At 38.0% G+C, this 22,993-nt stretch overlaps 2 protein-coding genes across 2 annotated transcripts in view; one reads left to right on the top strand and one right to left on the bottom strand.

Moving 5' to 3' along the window:
- Window positions 1-3,926, bottom strand: part of LOC110097773 (vacuolar protein sorting-associated protein 22 homolog 1) — a 32,174-nt gene extending 28,248 nt beyond the window's left edge. The window contains exons 1-2 of the mRNA XM_020824329.2: window positions 3,636-3,926; window positions 2,731-2,872 (exon numbers count right to left, since the gene is read on the bottom strand). The gene's annotated coding sequence lies outside the window, so the exon portion shown is untranslated. The remainder of the gene's footprint in view (window positions 1-2,730; window positions 2,873-3,635) is intronic.
- Window positions 3,927-9,677: 5,751 nt separating this feature from the next.
- LOC110097775 lies at window positions 9,678-22,696 on the top strand. The gene is made up of 2 exons (XM_020824332.2): window positions 9,678-9,913; window positions 21,843-22,696. Exons 1-2 carry the CDS (start codon window positions 9,806-9,808, stop codon window positions 22,263-22,265), a joined length of 531 nt encoding a protein of 176 aa, XP_020679991.1. The 5' UTR covers window positions 9,678-9,805; the 3' UTR covers window positions 22,266-22,696.
- Window positions 22,697-22,993: the final 297 nt, after the last annotated feature.

The following is a 22,993-nucleotide window of genomic DNA, read 5'->3' on the forward strand; positions in this document are numbered from 1 at the left end:
TTTTTGGGGGGGGGGGGGGCAGCTATAAATAAGCATCAAGGCATAATATGTGAAACCAATTGAGATTTTGCTCATCCCCCTTCTCCTCCTCAATACCAATAGTTTTTGCCACGCTATATTGCCTAAAACCCTTCTCCCCCATTTATCTGGAATTGTAACACGCTAAAAATTATCTAGTTATCTTCTTTAATATAATAATTAACTATTTTCAACATTTTTTTTTGCTTTTTGAACCAAATGGTGCTTTCATTGAGCCTCATCATCATTCATATGTCATACCATCTTCACTCACATCGAAAATATAGATCCACTAATAAACCATCTTAGCTCATGCCCTTTCACCTGATGTGGACTCAAATCAATCACTCTCCTCCTAGATTCACTAGATCCAACAACCCATAGACACCCATCCCAGCTCCTACTCCGACTCTGGGATCTCCAACACCAATCACAATACATTGCCAAATATCATGTTAGCCCATTTCCCCCTCGACAAATCCACCTCGTTTGACTCCTACAAGGTCTGCATGCCCCTAAATTCACGCACTAGATCGACCCACAATCAAAGATCTACGAGATCCAGACTTCCACCCTCCAAAATCATGTAGATCTTGTTCCTACATATTCATAAAATCCTACCAACATCAGTCAACTCTAGATAGATCGAAAGAACTCTTCTATCATTGTCGATTTGCTTGTGATATGTATCTCTCTCACCAGATCCAACCTCTTCCTAACTGGCATTACTAGATTTATAAGAAATTGCCTCTTCTTCAAGATCATATCAATATCGTTGTGCCAACCTCTACTGAGATTCGCCATTCTCAACTACCTCCACTCACATTCGACATTTCCAGATCAGTTTCCATCCCTTCTATCACGATATGTGGCTCCATTCCTCGGTCATTGCGAAGGCTTGTGAAATGTTAGAGAATAAATGTAAATGAATGTTTTAGTGGTTATTAGATTGTTATCAAGATTATTTAAGAGTCTTCATATTTTCTTATAGGCTATAAATAAGCCTCTTAGGATGAATTAGGGCATCAAAAAGAAAAATGTCAAACCCTTTAAACTTTGGCTCATCCCCCTTCTCAACCCATACCAATAACTAGGGCCACCTTGCATTACTTAAAACCTTACTTCCCCATCTACTAGGAGTTGTAGAAATTCTAATAATCATCTATGATCACATGGCATAAAAAATATAACTCCAACCCAAACTACTCATAAACATAGAAATAATTAATTTATGTCTGCCTTATGGTCACCATAATTCAGCCAATAGGCCAAATTCAATGCAAACAAAAATATCATATCTCAAAATTTATTAATTCATAAAAATTGCACATGAAATATCATATCTCAACCAACAAAACAAGTAACACCTAGGCCTGCAAATGAACTGACTGTTCAACAAGTTACTCGTGACTTGACTCGATTACAACTCGCTCATTATCATTTGTTCGAGTAATCAAACAAGTTTTAACAATTTTATAAATACTTAATTGTTAAATAAGAAACAACTATGTGTTTGACTCGTTAAGAAGCTCAATTAATCTCTAATATAGAGTGTGATTAGTTAAGAATCAATTAAGTCTTACTATGCCTATAAATATTTATTTTACGTATGTTCGCATAATTTTTTATTTGCTTATAATAAATAATTATTATCTAATAAAACTTTAATTTTGTTTTTAATGTTATACTTTTTTAATATAATGAATTTATTCATGAACAAAAAGTATTTATTCATGTTTTTTAGATTGTTTATTTTAAGTAACATCAAGCCTTTGTCCCACTATGTGGGATCGGCTAATGATTATTTGACAAATTTTACGCTATTTGTCGACTACCTAACACAACCCTCTACTTTTCACATTCAGAACTTGGGACCTGGCACTGGCAGTGTTAGGATTGTTTATTTTAAGTGTTCATAAAAAAAATCTTTTTATAAGAAGAATCAATTTCTAAGATCATTTGTTCATGAACGGACTCATTTCATAACTGAAAAATACTTGCTAGATATGTTTGTAAACGAGCCCTTTTGGTAACTCAAAAACATTCACTAGATATATTCATGAATAAGCTCTAGGTAATTATTTGTTAGTAGGCTCATTTGTAAAGCTAATGAAAATCTAGAGAAAAGGTTCATTAATGGCTTGATAATGCTCATGTATTTAAAACTCAATAAACACAAAAAGAATCAAATATAAATCAAGCAAAAATTAAATATGAGCATCTATCATTTTAAATAAATCAAGCATGAACACAAGTAGAAAATCTCAAATTAAGCTTGAACAAGCACCTGCTTGGCTCGGCTTGGTTCATTTGCAGCCCTAGTAACAGTTTGTCAGTTTGTAAAATTTACCAACGCAAATCTTAAGCTTCTAGGACAGCTAAGCAAGTAATAATAAATTAGCTTTCGGGTCGGTTTGGTAGCAGTATTTAGCTTAAATCCCGCTGAACAGAAAAATGACAACTTCACATCCTACAGAATCTTAAGGGGATGTTTGGTATCTGATTTGTCTTCACTTTTAAGTAGAATTTAACGTAAATCCAGCCAAACAACTTTCTGCGCACGTCTAGATCCGGTGACTCCGTAAATCCTGGATTTACGGATTTAGGGCATTAATCCTGATAAATCTGGGTAAATCTTAATCCCATTCTTTCCCGGATTTAACGAGATTTGCGGGATTTGGCCGGAGAAGAGCGCGAAAGGGAGAAAGTTACCTTCAAAGCCAGCGAGCTCCCGTTGTTGCATCCAATCAAAATATCGTAACTTCCTATCCGAAAGGAAGGTAAAGTCGTCGAAGGAGCGAAGTCGAACAGCCACGAAGGAGCCGAAGAAGCGACGCGTGCTAGCTCTCTACACCTGCGAAGCAACCGAACAGCAATGACAAAAATAGAAGACGAAGGCCAAACTCTACATTAAAATAATAATAATTAAGTAATGAATGGAATAATTAATGCATAAAATAATTATCTAATTTAATTTAATTTAATAATTAATGATATATTAATAATTAAATATAATATAATTAGCTTAATTAATATCACTTAAAATATATATTATTAAATATATAATTAGTGTAAATAATAATTAAAGAATAATTTAAACTTAATAATTTTAATAATCATATAATTTAAATCCCTAACTGTTATAAAAATTAAAATATATTATCAAATATCTTCTAAGAATTTAATATTTAAAATATATTTATTCTTCTAAGATTTATCAACTGCAAGATTTATTAAATTTGGATTTATAGGATTTACTAAATCCCACAAAAATCAATTCAATATGACACCAAACACCCCCTAAGATACAGAAAATTATTAGGTCTGGTCACTGGATGTAGAGATACGTCCGGACACTAATAATATATTCACATGTGGAATGTATACGTGTCAGCAGAATTTTAAGTCAAGCGAATCAAAAGTGCACGTAAAGTGTAGCTAAAGCCCAGTTAAAGCACAGTCAAAGCGCATGTAAAGAACATTCAAAACACGATTCAAATAATAAGTTTTAATTCGATGTCTGGACCTAATAATTTGCCCTAAGATACAGAATTTCGGCAGATTTACGGGATTTAGCCAAAAGCGCGCGAAGATAAGAAAGATCGAGAGTTTCCTACCTGGTAAGCTTCCGTCTTGACTTCCGATCCGCCAATCGCTACGGCATATAAGTAACAGTTTTTTTTCTGTATACTCAACTCTTCTCCTTCACACGTGGAGATCCCGTCGATGCCTTCGCCGGCGAGCTTCGGCCGCGACTTCCTCGTTTTTCTATTGTTTAGAGTTTATGTTAGGAGCGATCGATCCCGTCTATGCCTTCGCCGGCGACCTCCGGCCGCGACGTCCTCTCTTCTGTAGTTCTATGTCGTCGAGGGGTTCGTTTAGGAGCGATTGACGAGAAAGATGGGTTTAGGTTCTTTAGACCATCTCCAACCGAAAATGTCATTTTTCACTCCAAAATGTAGGGAAATAAAAAAATGCCGTGTTTCATTTCCAATCCAACGCCATTTTATTGCTAAAACAGTCATTTTCTTTCACGCCTTTCTTCCCAACCTGTTCGGTAGAGAGAAAAAATGGCACAGATGAACAGTGCAACGCCAATATTGGCGTCGCACTGTTCATTCGCGATCAAATGGCGTAAAAAATAGCGATCGGTTGGAGCAAAGCAAGAACGGCAAACAAGTGTTTGCCGTTCGGTTGGAGATGCCCTTAGATATAAACATCGCTTAAAATTGGGTAAACAAGAAGGTTCATATTTTATACTTGAAATTTTGATAGGTCATTTTAATAATTAGCATTAATTAATTAAAAATATTAAATTAAGTATATTAATATTGTGTGTGAATTGAATTTAAATAAAATTATATATTTCATTGGTTTTATCAATTATTAATTAATGATTCATTTCAATACTATTCTATGATAATTAAAAAAAAAATCGTTATTAAAATTGCTAAAAAAATTATCTTAAGTTGATTGATATTATTTCTATTTAATTTGTCTAGATACTATTTACTTATAAATTGGCTTAGCAAATTACTTGTTGTGATTGATATTGAATCTTATGCTAATTAAAATTTATATATGATAAGTTAATATAATAAGATATAATCATCATTGTAGTTAAAAAAATTAACTTAAGTTAATTGATATTATTTGTAATTTAATTTATTCGATAGAATTTATATACTTTACTAATTCAATACTTTGCTAATTACTAATTAATTGAGATTTATTATATAATATGTATGCTTTAATTAATCTGATTAGGGTTCATAATAATTTTTTAAAATTAGAAATTATGTTTGACTAATTTAATACGTTACTGACTAATAATTAATTGAAAAATTAATATATAATAAGTATGATTAATTAATCTCGTGTGGTAGTGTAGCTTATGTTAATTTCATAATAAAAAATTATTATTAAAGTCTTATATGAGCTAACATACTTAAATTTTAAAAATAAATATCCAAACAACTCATCAATATTTAATTGAATTTAACTTCTTTCATGCCAAAATTTTTTTCATGATTTAACAAGATCAAGATTTACTAAATCTAGATTTATAGGATTCAATAAATCCTGGTTGATCAAATCTTATTGATCGATATACAAATAGTGTGAGACCTCTTGGATCAGAGTATTGTTCAAATCGATATGATCTGACTAGAAGTCAGGCAACCTAATGAATTTCTACATTTGAACTTTCTTACATATGTATGAGAATGATCTATGTGCATCAAAAAGGTTTGCGGGTGTTCTGAAGTGAATTTTATGGATCTAAATGCTTGTTTGTGAAATTTGGAATTTTCCCATAGAGCGTCCCAACATTGTGTTTTCTGACTCCCATATGTTGAGCCAATTCCTGGAGTTAAATATATCCAAATCCACTATTCCACCTGATCTGTTCCATTTGAGTAGTTGCCTAGTGAGAGAGAATGGGTTTCTAGTGAGAGAAACTTCATTTAGGGCTACTCGGACCATTTTTCAGCAGTCGGCCTAGTTGAAAAAATTATTCGGGTCATGGTATATTATGTTTTAACTATCTCATATTTCAATAATTCAAAGTTTTTTGGAATTTTTCTGATCAAATTTATAATTTTATTTTACAAAAATATGATTTTCTTAAATTATGGTAACTTTTATTTATGTAACTTTTGATATGTTGTCGGTATGACTGTTCTTGTCACTTTGAGTATTTATTCGAGATTTTTTGTTGTGTGATTTTGAAATATAACGATTTTTATCAATTTAGAATTTTATTTTTAACATCTAAAAATAGTATTTTAGTTCAGTAAAAACTTTATAACGTTATTATAAACAATCTCTTGTAATGAGATAGAACTATGATTTTTTTTTTTGGTAATTAGCATAGACTTATTACTTTATTCATTTCAAAATTTGATCAGCATGTTATACAATTTTATTTACATATGTGAACAAAAGGATCAATTTTTTTTTCAAAAAGAAATTTTGAGATTTCAAAATAAAAAAATATAACATTAGGAGGGAGGGAGGGAGAGAGAGAGAGAGAGAGATGAAACTAAAAAAATGGATTCCAAAATTAGGGTCATAGAGAGAGAAGGGGTGGTGGAGACTCAAAAGAAAAAAAAGGTAGATAATAGATTATGAGCCCTTGAGACAGAGGGAGAGGAGCTCAACGAGAACAACAACATCAAGGCTTTATCTCGCTATGCGGGGTCAGCTACATAAATATTTTTTCTCCATTATGTCCTGTTAAGATTCAAATTTTCATTTATATAATTTCTAATATTTTTTTAATCAAGTATTTTTATGTCCAACTCAACCTATCTTAATATAGGTCAAATCTAATACAATTACTCTCCTAATCAGGTTATCAAATGACCGACTTTTTATATGACCAAATCATTTAAGGCAGCTCTCTCTAATATTATCCATTGGAGCTACTCCAACCTTTTCACACATATTCTTATTTCTCATTCTATCTCTAAGAGTAAATCCACTCATCCACCTGAGCATCCTCATTTCTACAACACTTAACTTAATTGTATGTTTCTCTTTTAATGGCCAACATTCTGCATCATAAAAGCATGGCAGATCTCACCACCATCTTATAGGATTTTCCCTTTAATTTGAGTGGTACTTTTCTATCACAACAAGCTCAATGCATTCCTCCAATTCAACCATCCAAGTTGAATTATACTAATAATATATCCATCTATTTCACCATCACTTTAGACAATAGATTTGATATATCTAAAATGTGTACTCTTGTTAATGACTTGATCCCCCAAAGTCACAATTCTTCCACTAGATCTATGACTACTAAAATTACACTTAATTTATTCGGTTTTAGATCCACTCAAACTGAAATTTTTAGACTCTAAGGTTGACCCCCATAATTCAAGTTTACTTTCAACTCATGTTGTAGTCTTATCAACAAGAAGAATATTATTAACAAAAAGCATACACTAGGGTACATCCTCCTACAAATGTTTGGTAAGAACATCCATGACTAAAGCAAAAAGATATGAGCTTAAAGTTGATCCTAGATGTTATCAACCGGAAATAGGAAAATAATTGGCCTAACAACATCACTTGCATGCATATCCTTAATAACTTAAGTATAAGCAGTATTAACCCCTTTAATTTCTAAAACTCTCCATAACACTTCTCATGTAACTTTATAATAAGCTTTATCTAAATCAATAAATATTGTATGTAGATCCTCCTTATTCTCCCTATACATCTCCATCAAACCATATAGAAGAACTCAAAAGAAAATAAATTAGATTCCAAAATAGAGGCTAAAGAGAAAGAGAGAAAGTGAGAGAGAGAGAGGAGCACCATAATAATACATATATTGCTCGATCGAGGGAGTACGAACTGCCAACTACGAAATAAGTTATGTCTGTTTAAACCAATTGCCATAAACAATGCTAGGCTAGTGGGAGCTTGTGGCCCATTGCCCCCACTATAAATCAACCAATAAATTGCATGCAAGACAGTCACTCCACCATCCAATCTAATTGAAATGAAGATTGATGCCTCCTTAGTAAATTCTTCTACACTTGCTCTTTATTTGTGTAAAACAATCTATGATCATAAAAAAAAAGGTTGTTAATGATACAATTTTGAGCTAATTTAAGTCCAACTCAATAATGACTTGAATCATTTAATTTGATATTCGTTCAAGTTTTTCTATAGAATTATTAGATTGAATCTCATTTATGTAGTCACACTGCACTTATTGACTTATATTAGAGCAACAAATTGGTCTCATGTTGACGATAAATTATTGTGTTCGGACACCATACACAGCTTACCATTTGGTACTTCATAGTACCAAGTAATACTGAGGTTGATTGTCATGCCCCAAGATCTAACTTGGAAGAATTATTCTTTTAATCCTTTAAACCATCAACTACCAGAGCTATATATAGTCATCAATCAGTAAATAACAGTCCAACACATTCAATAATTTAAAACATCCATTAACATTCTATTTATTCCCAAAAGTCATTTACAATACTCAAGATTTACACATTAATCCCTATTCCGTCTAGACCTGAGTACAAAAGAATAACTAAAATAAAAAGGAACAGAACCTGAAGAACCCAGATTAGCCTCACACTCCTGCTCCCTTGCCTTGATTTGAAATTATTAACCACATATAATGAGCTTAAAAAGTCCAGCATATCACCAAAACCTACAACTGAAATCAAAGCACGGTATGGAAACAATATGCATGTCAATCAGTCAAATAAATATTAGTCGCTTGCACATGATTATTGAATCGATGCAGATACGAAAATCAATACATAAACAATAATCAATATAATCCAATATCATCAGTAGAATAATCGTTAAGCAGTAGAAAAATCTATAAAGCTCAATAAATCAGTACATACGCCAAATCTTAAAAGAATTCATCATATCTTTAACATGAGTCTATTCGATAAAAATACTTCATAATTCAAAATATTCAGTGAAAACTCTCCAAAAAATACTTAAATCGTGCAAAATCATATTCTCTATAATATACAAAAAGTTACGCAGCGAAAGTTTCGTCAATACAAAGTTATGCACGTTTTTCGGTAACTGAAATAAAAAACTGAGCATAAAAATACCAAAACATGATATCTTCGAAATTAGAAATAGGATTCGGATTCCTTACAGTGAGACAAACAATTCTTCTAACAGCGGCGTCTAACGAAAATCGCTCCGCGGCCTCCAAAATCAAGCTTTTCCTTTCTCTTTCCTTCTCTTTCTCTCTCTTCAAAATATCTCAAACGGTCCATAAATAGAGAAAAGATATTTACGATCGTCCAGACGATGTTTCCCATTCGACCAGGGACGAAGTTCTCTGGACACAGATCGTACAAATGATGTTTTATTTCGTCCCTGGACGATGCTCTCTAGCAAAAAATTTGTTCAGTTTATCCAGACGAACTTACTGTTCGTACAGACGAACATGCACTTTACTCAGTTCGTATAGACTAAGCATACAGATTTTCAACAGTTCGTCAGTACTAAGGTCAGTTCGTACAGACTAACTGCACCCAAAAAAATAAAATATGGAGGGGTTTTGCATCGATACTGTAAAGTACCGAGCTCAGTACAGAGTAAGTGATGATGTGAAGTATTTTCATTAGGCTCCGGACAATATCCGGTGTCCGAACCCAATAACTTCCCCATGTTGACAGAATTTTGATCTACTAAGATAATTTATTATTCTAACATAAATGAGAATAAAAGATGAATTTTAATATAAAATGAACAATTGATTCTTACTTTGCTTTTTTGAGTTTCAAACCCTAACTAGGCGAGTTATGTACCAAATTTTGACCACTACACTGCGGTCAAAATTATGCTCAATTTGTAATAAATTTAATATGTGTAAAATAGTATATAAAATGCATTTTACATACATAAAATAATGTTTTTTAAGAAAAAAGCTAAAGTTTTATTTGGGATATTTTTTATTATTTTTTAAAGGAATTTTTTTAGTACTAAAAAATTTTGTACTCAGAAGCCAAATTATCAAAATGATTTGAAGTTTAAAAAAATGATTAAATGATTTGTTGTATTTAATCATTTTGCTTAATTAGAATTATGATACGCTCTGGCCAATGCAATACAGATCAGATAGGAAATGCGACCATAAGAACACGACACGTTTACACAGCTGCCAGAAGCATCCTCTTCCATTCACCTGCACTCTCCTTTACCTGAGACTTCCAAATCAAGCTGAGGAGGAAGAGAGAGAGAGAGAGAGAGAGAGAGAGAGAGAGAGAGTTGATTAATGGAGACAATAGGGTTCTGCACCTGCAGCAGGTCTTTCGTTTCTCCTTTGGTTACCAAGTGCCAGGCCACCCAGAAACAAGGAACTAAAATTTCAACTGAAAGAAAGGTATCTAATTTCATACTTCGGGCATAAATCTAGTTAAAAAAAAGATTTTTTACCTTATGATTTTGTTACATTTTGCCATTGGAGAGCACGTTAGTTTAGCAAAGAAAGCTTTTGAGATTGATGATTTTCTTAAAACGACTCTTGTTTTATCATTGGAGAGCACGTTAGTTTGGCGCTCTGTGTTTAAATCTTCTGCTATTTGTTGCTTGAAGGTGGAACATGAAAGCAAGGAGGCGGGAGGCCTCAGGACGGACAAACACACAGAGAGAGAGAGAGAGAGAGAGAGAGAGAGAGAGAGAGAGAGCGGGAGAAAGTTGAATTGTATTAAGGCTTCTTCTGTTTTTTTGGTGCTTTTGTAAAAGACAGTTTAAAAAACATTAGTTCAGAAAATGGAGTTTTCTAACGGAGAAGCATATATAAAAAGCTTTCTCAAAACTGCAGAAAAATGAAAAAAGAAGTTATTGGGAACGTGATTTGACGAACCAAATAACAAAAAAAAAAAAAAATCCTCCGTTTACAAACGAAAAAGGAAAAAAAAAAAGTTCAAATAAACAAAGCCTAAGTGTAATGAATGGATACAAGAGGCTATACAATACTGCTTAAATAGAAAATAGAATGGCTGAAATGTAAATACGGAGGATCATAAACCGTTCGCTCACAGCCTCCCTCAAATTAATCATTTGAATTTTGAATGGTTAATTTGCGACGATGGTCATGAAGCGAGCAGGAGAGAAGGATTTTGTAAAAATGTCTGCTATATGATCCGTTGATGGGATATGCGTGAGATGTATTTCGTCGAATTGGAGATGTTGGCGGATGAACTGGTAGTCGATCTCGATGTGTTTAGTTCCCGCGTGGAAGACGTGATTCTTAGCTAGAGCCATGGCCGAGATGTTATCACAGTAGATGGTGGTTGGAGAAGTTTGTGCAAGACCAAGTTCGGCCACGAGGTGTCGTAGCCAGACTATGTCTAAAGTGGCAGCGGAGAGAGCTCGATACTTAGCTTATGTTGATAACTTTGCGACCGTGACTTGCTTCTTGACCGTCAAGGAGAAGATTGTGGAACCCAAAAATGTGCAAAAACTTGAGATAGACTTTCGATCGGACGCATCGGAGGCCCAATATGCATATGTGTAGGTCCGTAGAGTTAGAGCACCGATCTTAATTGGGATATCGTAAGATAAGGTTCCTTTGATATAACACAACAGTCGCTTGAGAGCCTGGAAGTCATCAATGGTCGGTTGATACATGTGTTGGTAGATTTGGTTTGTAGCGAAGGCTATGTCTGGACGGGTGATGGATAGGTACTGCAATGATCCGGCTAGACGGCGATAAAGAGTTGGGTCTTGAAATGGCTGATTGGCGGGAACTTTCGGTTTTGATTTAGGAGTGATGGGAGTTGATGTCGGAGTTAGGAGAAGAGGTGAGAGTAGATGCTTTTGTGTTTGTTGACTGAGATGTGTGAGCTTTATAAGGAAATGTGTGTTTGTGGAAGACAACGTGTCTAGAAATGTGAATCTTGTTTGAAGCAAGATTGTAACACTTGTATCCTTTATGAGCAGAAGAGTAACCTATAAAAATGCATTCTTGCGATCGTGGGTATAGCTTGTTGACGGCGTAAGGTTGTAGCCAAGGGAAGCATAGGCATCCAAACATGCGGATAAGGGTATAGTTAGGTAATCTTCAGTGTAGACGTTGGGAAGGAGTGTGTAAGGATATGGTTTTGGAAGGAAGCCTGTTAATGAGATAATTCGCTGTTGAGTGTGCTTCTAACCAGAACATAGGAGGCAAATTGGAGGCGTGAAGAAGGGATCAGGTTAGGTCCAGAAGATGTATGTGCTTGTGTTCTGCGACGCCATTTTGTTCTGGGTTATGAGGGCAGCTAAGTTGGCGTTGGATGCCGTGACTTTGTAGAAATGAAGTAAATTCGGTGCTAGTAAAATTGCCATCGCTGTCAGAGCGAAAGATTTTAGGGGTGGTGTGAAATTGAGTTTTAATAAGCTTATAGAGTAATTTGAATTTGGAGAAGGTTTCTTGCTTCGTATGCATTAAATATATCCAGGTGAAGCGAGTATGGTCATCTATAAAAATAACGTAGTAGCGAAACCCATCCAAGGACGGTAGCGGGGCTAGCCCCCAGACGTCAGAGTGTATAATCTCAAAGGGAGAAGTAGTCATGGAATTAGTTCTATTAAAGGGAATTTTGTGACTCTTTACCACACTAATGAAGTACATAATAAAGTAGATGATACATTTTTGACATCAGGAATGTATTGAGATAAAGCAGAAAGAATTTGATGGTGCGGATGTCCGAGACGATCGTGCCAGAGGTGAGCAGGTTGGATGCTGGCTTGAAGGGCGTGGGAGATGATTCTTTTGAGGGGCTTATTTGATATAGGCCGTTATGAAGATGCCCACGAAGAAGCGGACGACGGTCCTGGATGTCCTTTATAACAAAACCATTGGCATCAAAACTTATAGAGACAGAATTGTCGGCGGTTAATTTGGAAACAGAGAGGAGATTGTGAGCTAAAGATGGTACGTAAAGAAGTTTGCATAAATGAAGCTTACGAGGTAGGGGAAGAAGACCTTGACCGGAGTTTTGTATAGGTATCGTCGATCGTTGGCGATCGATACGCTGTCTGGACTGTGGTAGGAGTTGGGGTACTGAAGATTGTTGATGTCCGGTGTTAGGTGAGTAGATGCGCCAGAGTCTAGTATCCAATCTTGAGAGTTATTTGAATTTGACTGTGCTAGAAGTGCTCTCGGAGATCTTGTGATGGTGGGTGCATATTTAAAATTGCACCTATGCCAGCAGTTGATGGCAATATGATCGGCTTTGCCACAAATTTGGCAAGTTGATCTCGAGGAACTCGGAGAGCTGGGCTGGACCGAAACCGGCATGGGCGGATTGTGTAGGTTCGGCGGATACTTGTTCTTGGGAATTCTTTTCTGGGATCGGCCTCGTTGTTGGTTGTAAGTGGTTGTGTAGAGTGTCGCAGCGCTTGAGCCCGAGAGTGAATCTTTGGCAAGTTCTTGATTGACATTAATTTCCTCGCTACACAGAAGCGAATAGAGATTGTCTAGATCAAGGGGAAGAGGGGATGTGAGGATCGCGGCTTTAAACGGATTGTAGGGAGATGGTAGACTGTTGAGTATGTGAAGGATGATGTCTTTCGGATTGACTTTTGATCCAGAAGCGACTATATTGTCGACGATTGTTTTAATTTGCTGCATAGTGAGGTTCTTCATTTGAATGCGATGAAGTTTGTTTTTGAGTTGTATAACTCGAGAGCGACAGGTTGGTTGAAGACGGCGTTCAAGAACTTGCCAAACCTCTTGGGCAGTGGCAGAGGAGATGACGTACGGTAAGATCGAGGGGGAAATGTTTGAGAATAAGGCGGAGAGGAGGTTGTTGTCAACGAGATGCCATTGGAGAGATTCTAGGGACTAGGCATCTGTGGGAGGAGGTGAAGTACCGGTGAGATGTCCAGCATATCCGTTTGCTGAGAATTGTTGAAGAACTTGAATACGCTAGATTGCGTAGTTGTCAGCCGTAAGAGCGTGTGGTATGAGGTTCTTGATGTTCGAGATGAGGAACTTGAGTGGCGCCGAAATGACAATGTCGGCGGAGGTGTGGCCGGAGAGGCGTGAAGAGGAGGGAGGGAGGGAGTTAGTTGATTATTGATCCCCCATGAGTAGCTCTTGATACCATGAAAACAAGGAGACAGGAGGCCTCAGGACGGAGAAACAGAGAGAGAGCGGGAGAAAGTTGAATTGTATTAAGTGTAATGAATGGATACAAGAGGCTATACAATACTGCTTAAATAGAAAATAAAATGGCTGAAATGTAAATACAGAGGATCATAAACCGTTTGGTCACATAACATATGCATTGGAAAGAACTGTATTTTTTTTTTCATTTGATATGTTTGTGGAGAAAAATTCATCATTTTAAGGGAATTTTCAGAAGTTTCTTATTCATGTATTTAACACCTTAATTTTTCTAATCACTAATCTATCGTACTCTTAACTTCCATCTGCATCAATTGCTCTTACTCAAGATATATAATCCCTTGATGATGAAGAAAAGATGATGAAGGCTTCGTTTGGGAGAGCTTATGCCTTTTTGTTTATGCTTTCAAAAACTTTTTCTTTTCAAACACAGTTTTATGTATAGTTTTCAACAAACAGTTTTTAAAAGCTAAAAAAAGTAAAAACTATCATCTAAACATATATTATTTTTTATTGACCGCTTTTCCTAACACAAAAGTAGTCAAAAAGCTCCTCCAAACAAAGCCAAAGTTGTAATCTCCTTGAGAAGCATAATAATCATCCATGACTAATTCTAGCGTCCATGATCAAAGTACATAGCCACCTCCTCAGTGGAAGCAACCACATCAACTCCCATGATCCCATTATGTGGCCACTATCGATAGGTCATGCCCTGCATTACATAACAAATTGTAATCTCATTCCTCTATATCATGACCACTGTACAAGTTTGATAAGTATGGAATGAAATTTGCTCCCATTCTCTTCTTCCTTGACTTATCTGATCCGTCTCTTAGCTCTAAGTAAATGATGTTTAATATGGCATTAGATTCCCAATTGCAACTCGACACACCACGCTCCTCTCACCTGGACTATATAGCATCCTCTATCATCCAAGAAAACCGAAGCCCATTAACCATGACTCCATCCCACCATCTCTAAAATTCCTATCGTCCAACATTAAACACTCAACAAACACACAACTCTCTACTAATTACTATCCCCAATGGAAATCCCAAATCTTGAAAATCTTCAAAGCCAACAACTTTGAAGGGTTCCTAAATGGCTCTACTATTTGCATCAACAAAATGATCACCAACACTAATTGAAAACGCCTCCCAAATCCTCTCTACAACACCTTGATGTTAAATGATCAAAATTTTGCCACAACCATTGATGTTGCGCCCACCCCCCTTCGCTCTGCACTCAACACTTCCCCTCTTCGTTCCGCACCCAACCCGCCCTCCTTCACTCGACGGAGGTCTAGGAGCTGAAAGGCTCCTATTTTGTGGGTCCCAACACCCCATTTCATACATAAAGGAGGAGAAGGATTAATGGGAGATTAATGGAGGAAATGTGAGGTGCATTTATGGGATTAGGGTTGGTTTTAAGGAAAAAAATTTGTATGTGGGGGGATTATATGAAGAATTTTTGAAGTAGTTTTTTTTAGGTGATTTTGTGTTCCTAGTTGCTGCTATAAAATTGGGGGAGATCCGATTCATCTTTTGAATAGTGAATCAATTTATCTTGTGTTTCTTTGATTGAAGATTGTTATTTTAACTTTATTAGTGTTGTTCTTGCATATCATTGCCGTTCTCTTATTTTTTGTGGTTATTTTTTATTGTTTGGTGCTGATTTTGTTCTAGTGGTTGTTTTGGGTTTTGATTTGATCTCCAAATGATTCCAAATCGGTATTAGAGCAAGTCTTTGTGACCGATGGCCGAGAGAAGAGTTGAGGCTTTGGAAGAAAAGTTGGAGAGGGAAGTAAGGTAGATGCGAACGGATGTGGGATTGTTGAATTCATGTTTTTCCGTGATAAAAAGAGGATTTGGGAATCTAGAGGAGATTATGAAACAAATGTTGGAGTTTCAAACTAAAGAGGATCTGCCGGAAGTAAGGGGAAATTAGGGAAATGACAAGTCAAGGGAAGACTGAGAGGTGAAAATTTTAGGAAAGGAGGAGGAAATACCCCATATTGAGCCTCTACTGAGAAGGGGGATGGATAGGGAATATAGAGGTAAGAGGGAATGAGAAGAAGAGAACATGCGGGCTGAATTTGAAGGAAGAGAGGGATATGAAAGGTGAAGGGAGAAGAGGGAATCATGGAGAGACCCCAATTCTCGCTTCATGGGAGGTATGGGGGACAAAAAGGGAAAAAATTGGGTCAGGGGAGATCCGAAGGTCAAGAAGCTGAAAATGCCGATGTTTGAAGGCGAGGATACGCATGGGTGGATTTATAGAGTGGAGAGATATTTTGCGGTGAACAGGTTGACAGAAGGGAGAAAGCTTATGGCATGAGGGGAAGACACTTGCATGTACAAATGGAGGGAGACAAGGTACCTGATCCGTTCATGGGAGGTTTTTTATGGAGTGATTTTGAACCAAGCATGAGGGGGATTTTTATGAGTAGTTCTTTGCTTTGACACAAATGAGAATGTTGATGTGAGAGATTTGAGCTTCTGTCGGGATATTTAGGGAGACTATCGAAGACGGTGTTAGAGAGCAATTTCATGAAGGGGCTCCAACTAGATCTTAGAGCCACTGTGTTGGTGACACAATCCCGTGACTTGGGAGAGGCTATGGAGTTAGCTCAGTTGATAGATGACAAGTGCTCACTTGAGTGGAGTAGTAAATAGGGCCGTTTTGGAGGTTATTACAACATGACGATCGCCTTCCTTGCACATGGGATGTTGGCTTTATCGGGCCAAAGGGAAGCTCCTAAGGAGATAGGTTTGGGATTTTGGTCAGGAGGGAATTTGAACGGCTGAGTGATAGAAGTTGCATGACAAATAGGCTAAGGGGCTATGTTTTAGGTGCGACGAGAAGTTTACCTTGGGCCATTGGTGTAAACATTGCACCTTGCTGGTTGTTTTTGTTTGTGATAAGAAGATGGGCGGAGTAGAGATATAAAGAAAAAGTGGTAGAGGAATATAATCTCTTACACTTGGAGGTGGCAGAGGTTTCGTTGAATTCTGTAGTAGGATTTACTTCAAATCACATTATGAAGATGAGGAGACAGATAGGTGGGGAAGCAGTGACAATTTTGGTAGGTAGTGGGGCTACATAATTTCATATCCAATCAGGTAGTTGAGAGGCTTGGGCTAAAGCTAATAGACACGACAGGCTTTGCGGTGATGATAGGCACATTGAAAGCGGAGAAGTGCAGGGGTATCTTTGAGGGATTGGTGGTGGAGTTGCAAGGGATTCACACATCAGAGAGGATTTTCTTCCACTGGATTTGGGAAGTATTGATCATGGGTGTAAAGTGGCTATAGATCTTGGGGGACCAAGGTGGATTGGAAGGCCTTAGCTATGGAGAAATGTGGTGATTAAGGAGGTGTGGATTGGAAGGCCTTAGCTATGGAGAAAGGTGGATTGGAAGGCCTTAGCTATGGAGAAATGGATTGGAAGGCCTTAGCTATGGAGATCCTTGTGGAGTGGAGAAATGTGGTGATTAAGGAAGACCCTAGTTTATTCAAAGCAATGGTTTCCTTGAAAACCATGGTGCGTGCCATACATAATGAAGGATTGAGATTCTTGGTGGAGCTCCAGAGCTTGGAGGGAGGAGACACTCGGGAGATAGAGGACATTCTAGAAGTAGTTCAGCTGCTTCTCCAATAGTTCAGTGAGGTATTCCAACCTCCCCAACGATTGCCGCCTCCACAGAAGCACGAGCACGTTATTATTTTGAAGGAAGGAGTCACTCCCATTAGTGTCCGACCATACCACTACCCACAGGTTCAGAAGGATGAGATTGAAAGGCTGATTCGGGACATGCTTGAAGCCGAGATCATCTAGCCCAACATGAGCCATTTTTCTAGTCCCGTGTTACTAGTGAAGAAAAATGGTGATAGTTGAAGATTATGTGTAGATTATTGTGCCTTAAACAAGGAGACTGTGCCAAACAAGTTTCCCATACCGGTTATTGTTGAGCAGCTTGATGAGTTGCATGGCTTGGTGGTGTTCTCAAATATTGATTTGAAGTCCAAGTGTCACCATATCAGAATGAGACCAGAGAACACCCACAAGATAGCTTTCAGAACTCATGAGGGATACTATGAGTTCTTGGTGATGCCTTTTGACCTCACTAATGCCCTTGCCACTTTCCAGCCACTCATGAGTAGGGTGTTTAAGCCTTATCTTTAGAGGTTTGTTCTGGTATTCTTTGATGACATCCTTATCTATAGCAAGTCGGAGGAGGAGCACTTGGGGGTGGTATTGGGAACTTTGACGGAGCACTAACTATATGCAAACTTGAAAAAATGCTCTTTTGTGCGGCATATGGTTGAGTATTTGGGACATATAATGTCTCAAGCCGGGGTGTCAACGGATCCAACCAAGATAGATGCAATAGTGGAGTGGCCATTGCCTAAAAACCAGAAGAGACTAAGGGGGATCTTAGGATTCACATGATATTACAGGAAGTTTGTGAAGATATACAACTCTATAGCCTGGTAGTTGACAGAGCAGCTGAAGAAGGACAATTTCAAATGGGGGGAGGTAGCCACTCAGACATTTGAGTAGGTTAAGAAAGTCATGACTAGTGTCCCTGTGTTAGTACTACTAGATTTCAGTCAGTCGATTGTAATGAAGACTAATGCATCAGGTTATGGGTTGAGAGTAGTTCTCATGTATGGGCAGAGGCCCATAGCTTATTTCAACAAAGTATCGACTTCTAGGGCCAGACTGAAAGCGAAATCATTATATGAAAGGGAATTGATGACGATTGTGTTAGCAATTAAGAAGTGGTGACCTTACCTGTTGGGGCTGCACTTGTTAGTCAGGACTGATCAGAGGATTTTGAAATTCTTGTTGGAGCTGAGGATGATGACAGAGGAGCTTCAGCGGTGGCTTTCCAAGTTGTTGGGTATGATTTTGAGATCCAATATAAGCCCGGGTTGGACAATAAAGCTGCAGATATTATCTTCAGATGTAGTGAAGATCCCCGGGTTTTGGCTCTATCGGTCCCCATGGTGGTGGATTGAGAGGTCTTGAAGCAAGGGAGCAAGCAAGATGAAGAGCCGAGTAAAATCAGAGGAGATTTACTTTAGAACAAGGATAGTCATCTTGGTTATTCTTTGGTGGGTTAGAAGTTGCTATACCAGGGACGGTTTGTGCTTTCGAGGACATAGCCACACATCCTTCACTTGTTATAGGAGTTTCATGGCATAGCTATTGGGGGACATTTGGGAATTCAAAAGACATCATTTACTGACAGTTGAGCTGTATTGGGTGGGCATGCAAAAGGATGTGGAGAAGATGTTATCCAGTTGCGATGTATGCCAGAGATTCAAATATTAGACTATGACTCCAGGTGGTCTTTTATAGCCTACTCGAGAAGGTGAAGGAAGAGATGACCATGGACTTCATTGAGGGATTGCCTAAGTTAGATGCATTCACAATGATTATGGTGGTGATTTCCCTACGCCACCCATACACCATAGTGTTAGTGGTGACCACTTTCATTAGAGATGTGGTATGTTTGCATGGCATACCCCCGAGTCTATAGTGTTTGATCAGGACAAGGTTTTTTTTAGCCATTTTTGGATGAAGCTATTCAAGGTGCAAAGGACTATCTTGAAGCGGAGTACTGCTTACCACCCTTATATAGATGGCCATATGGAGGTGGTGAATCGCAGTGTGGAGACTTTATTTCATTGCGTTGTCTTGAATACACCTAAGATGTGGGCCAAATGGTTCGTTTGGGAAGAGTACTGGTATAACATTTCATATCTTACAGCAGCCTATACAACACCATTTAAAATCCTATATGGAGGGATCCCCCTCATCTGCTACATTATGGGCATGACAACACACCAGTGTCGTTAATGGAGTAGCACTTGAGGAAAGGGACCAAATCTTGGCAAGATTGAAGGGACGTTTACTGCGAGCATAATAAATTATGAAGAGGCAGACAGATGGACACAGGAGAGATGTGCAGTTTGAGATTGGAGACAGAGTTTATCTGAAGATCCGACCTTACAGACAGAGGACTCTAGCTCGACGGAGGAATGAGAAACTATCCCACGATACTTTGGGCATTACGACATCGTGGAGTGGATTGGCGCGATCGCCTATTGCCTACAGTTGCCACCAACTTCAGCCATCCTTCCAGTATTTCATGTGTTGCAGATGAGACAAGACATCGGAGACCATACACCCTCGCCCGCACTACTAACTACACTATTAAAAGATATGGATGTAATATTAGAACCACTGGAGGTACAAGAGGTGCTCCAAGGAGACAAGGGGAGCAAGGAAGTGTTAATCAAGTGGAAGAATTTACCTGAGTATGAGGCAACGTGGGAAGCCTACAACGCTATCTAGAGGCAATCTCCTTTTCAACTTGAGGACAAGGTTATTTTTTGGGAGGGGAGTATTGATGCGGCGCCTGCCCCTCTTCGCTCAGCACCCTACTCTGCCCCCCTTTGTTTCGGGGGAAGCCAAAAGGCTCCTATTTTGTGGGTCCCACAACACCCCATTTTAGACCAATAGGAGAAGGATTAAGGGGAGATTATTGGAGGAAATGTGAAGTGCATTTATGGTGGGATTAGGGCTGGTTTTGAGGGGAAAAGTTTGTATGTGAGGGGATTATGTGAAAAATATTGTGAAGTAGTTTTTCTTACTTGATTTTGGGTTCCTAATTATTGCTAGGAAATTAGGGGAGAGCCGATTCACCTCTCAAATAGTGAATCAATTGTATATTGTATTTCTTTGATTGAAAATTGTTATTTCAGCTTTATTAATTTTGTTCCTACATACCATTGTTCTTTTTCTTGATTTTGGTGGCTGTTTTTCGCTGTTTGGTGTTGATTTCATTCTTGTGGCTATTTTGGGTGCTGATTTGATCTCCAAATCATACCAACCATCTACCCACAATGATCGCAACCATTCTCCCATACATTCTAAAGCTTGAATCTTGTAGTGACATTTGGCTCGCCCTCGAGCATCCGCTACATGCTACCATCCGTTCTTGAGTCATTTAATTGAAAAATGAACGCCACCATAATACCATGAAAAATCAAGCAATAACACAATACTTATATGCCAACAAAACTCTTGTTGACAATATCATAGTTTTCGAATCCCACTTTGACTACGAAAACATCATCCTCTACGTCCTTAACAGTTTATTACCAACTTATCAAGCTCTAAGCTGACATCCACACGAAGCTAACCCCACCAACCTCGATGACCACTATACCCTCCTATGCAGTGAGGAAACAAACATAGCTAATGAATCAATTAAGGAACGCCCATTCATTCATTCCTCCACTGACCTTGACGACCTCCATACCCCCTATGTAGTGAGGAAACAAACATAACTAATGAATCAATTAAGGAACAGCCATTCATTGATTCCTCCACTGCCCCCTCAGCATACCATGGACGTTCATTCACTAGCTCCTCACGACCAACCTTAACCACATACCATAGCTAACACCCTACCATGGGACATATGTAGTTCTGATGGACAATGGCTCATAAATCCCCATTGCCAACACTGGGCAAGGCCTCCATCCAACTCTGACCCCTAAGTTCTTACCTTTCACGCAACTTTCACATTTCAAACAATTTTCTTTCAGTTTCCTCACTCATCACTGGCAATGATTGTTTAATTTATTTCACTGCCACCATCCATTAAGGACCGGAAGACACATAGTACTTTCCTGAAGGGAAATTTATTAGGACCGGATACTGGACGTAGAGATACGCCCGAACTCAAATAAAATATTGACACGTGGAGTGTACGCATGGATATTCAATTAAATTTATTTTTTACTTTATAAATTAAATGTCTTCGCGGAATTTTAAGCCAAGCTCACCAAAAGCGCAGGTAAAGCGCACGTAAAGTGCAGGTAAAGTGTAGCCAAAGCGCAGTCAAAGCACAATCAAAGCGTAGTCAAAAAGCACAGTCCACATGTCAAATTTTAATTAGATATCTGGACCTATATCTACGTCCGGTGTCCGGACCTAATAATTTTTCCCCCTGAAGGGGCCATGCAGGAACGGCCATGTGGCAAACCAACCTGCTGACAAACCAGCTAAACATAACACCTCAACAAAGCCGATGCCTTATAAAGTTCTAACATTTGTCATCTCAAACAACAACCAAGCAACTACTACTGAAGTTTGATCCATACTATTAATGCAGGGTTCAACTGTCATCCCTCTCGGCAAGCCTGGCCTGCAACAGGCGAACAACAATACATCCACCGTGAAACTCCTTTCAAATGTTGAGAAGCTCAGGCTGCTAACCAAGGCAGAGAAGGCAGGATTGCTCTCACTAGCAGAGAGCTTTGGCCTTTCACTCTCAACCGTGGAGAGACTTGGACTTCTCTCCAAGGCTGAAGAGCTTGGGGTTCTATCAGCAGCCACAGACCAAGGCACACCTAGCACCCTCCTGACGCTTAGCCTCCTCCTACTAGTCTTAGGGCCTGCGTTTGTATATCTTGTGCCTGAAGAAAATGCATGGGAGGTGGCCCTGCAGATTTTGGTGGCCTTGGTGTGCGTCGTTGGTGGTTCGGCCGCCTTCGCTGCTTCAAATTTCGTGTGGAACTTGCAGAGATCTAATTAAGGTTTCGTTTGGGACGACTTTCTTTCTGCTTCGTAAAGCAGCTTCCTAGTACAACAATTTTAAAAAATTGTTGTACTAGGAAGCTGCTTTACGAAGCAGAAAGAAAGCCGTCCCAAACGAAACCTAAGATTTGGTGGTCAACCAATTTGGTGATCATGCCTGACGTAATTGTTCACTTTGGTTCAAATGTTAGCTTGTTACTTGCTCAGTTTCCTTTTGATCTCTATATATCAGCAGGTTCTGGGGAGACGATTGCATCGCTACTAGGTATCTACTATAAATTCTTTGCTTCAAACGCGATTGCAATCTTCAGATTTATTTGTAAGAAATTCAAATTTTTATATTTGCATGGAACTGTAGATTCAGCGTATGAAACATTATCATTCAGCTCCACAAATTGAATGCAATATATTTCAGCTACATGATGATTACAGTATATTTTAGGCTTGTTACCTGCTAGCAAGTATTTTTTTATTCCCAAAGAAACAAATGATCCCTAATAAGCTCACAAGCTGGTACCTTGTGTCTATGTGGAATTTGATTGTATTGAACAATCGGATTATAGTTTTGCCTGAGCGTGTTGTTGAGCTCATTGTATTTTTTTTTTACAATGATGTGATATTGTATACCTGAGCACCTGAGAAAGACTAAGAGCGCAGAACTATGGTGCTCCATGTTTACATTGTGTCATTCTCCTGCTTGTGTTTGAGTGATTTGCACTTATGAGT

This window comes from Dendrobium catenatum, unplaced genomic scaffold (genome assembly GCF_001605985.2).
Source record: "Dendrobium catenatum unplaced genomic scaffold, ASM160598v2 fragScaff_scaffold_1434, whole genome shotgun sequence".
Classification (NCBI taxonomy): domain Eukaryota; kingdom Viridiplantae; phylum Streptophyta; class Magnoliopsida; order Asparagales; family Orchidaceae; genus Dendrobium; species Dendrobium catenatum.

Excerpts from the sequence above, each read along its gene's own strand:
- LOC110097775 (XM_020824332.2), top strand. The coding sequence starts at position 9,806 with ATGGAGACAATAGGGTTCTGCACCTGCAGCAGGTCTTTCGTTTCTCCT. Across the intron at positions 9,914-21,842 it reads AAATTTCAACTGAAAGAAAG|GGTTCAACTGTCATCCCTCT; the intron begins GTATCTAATTTC and ends CTATTAATGCAG.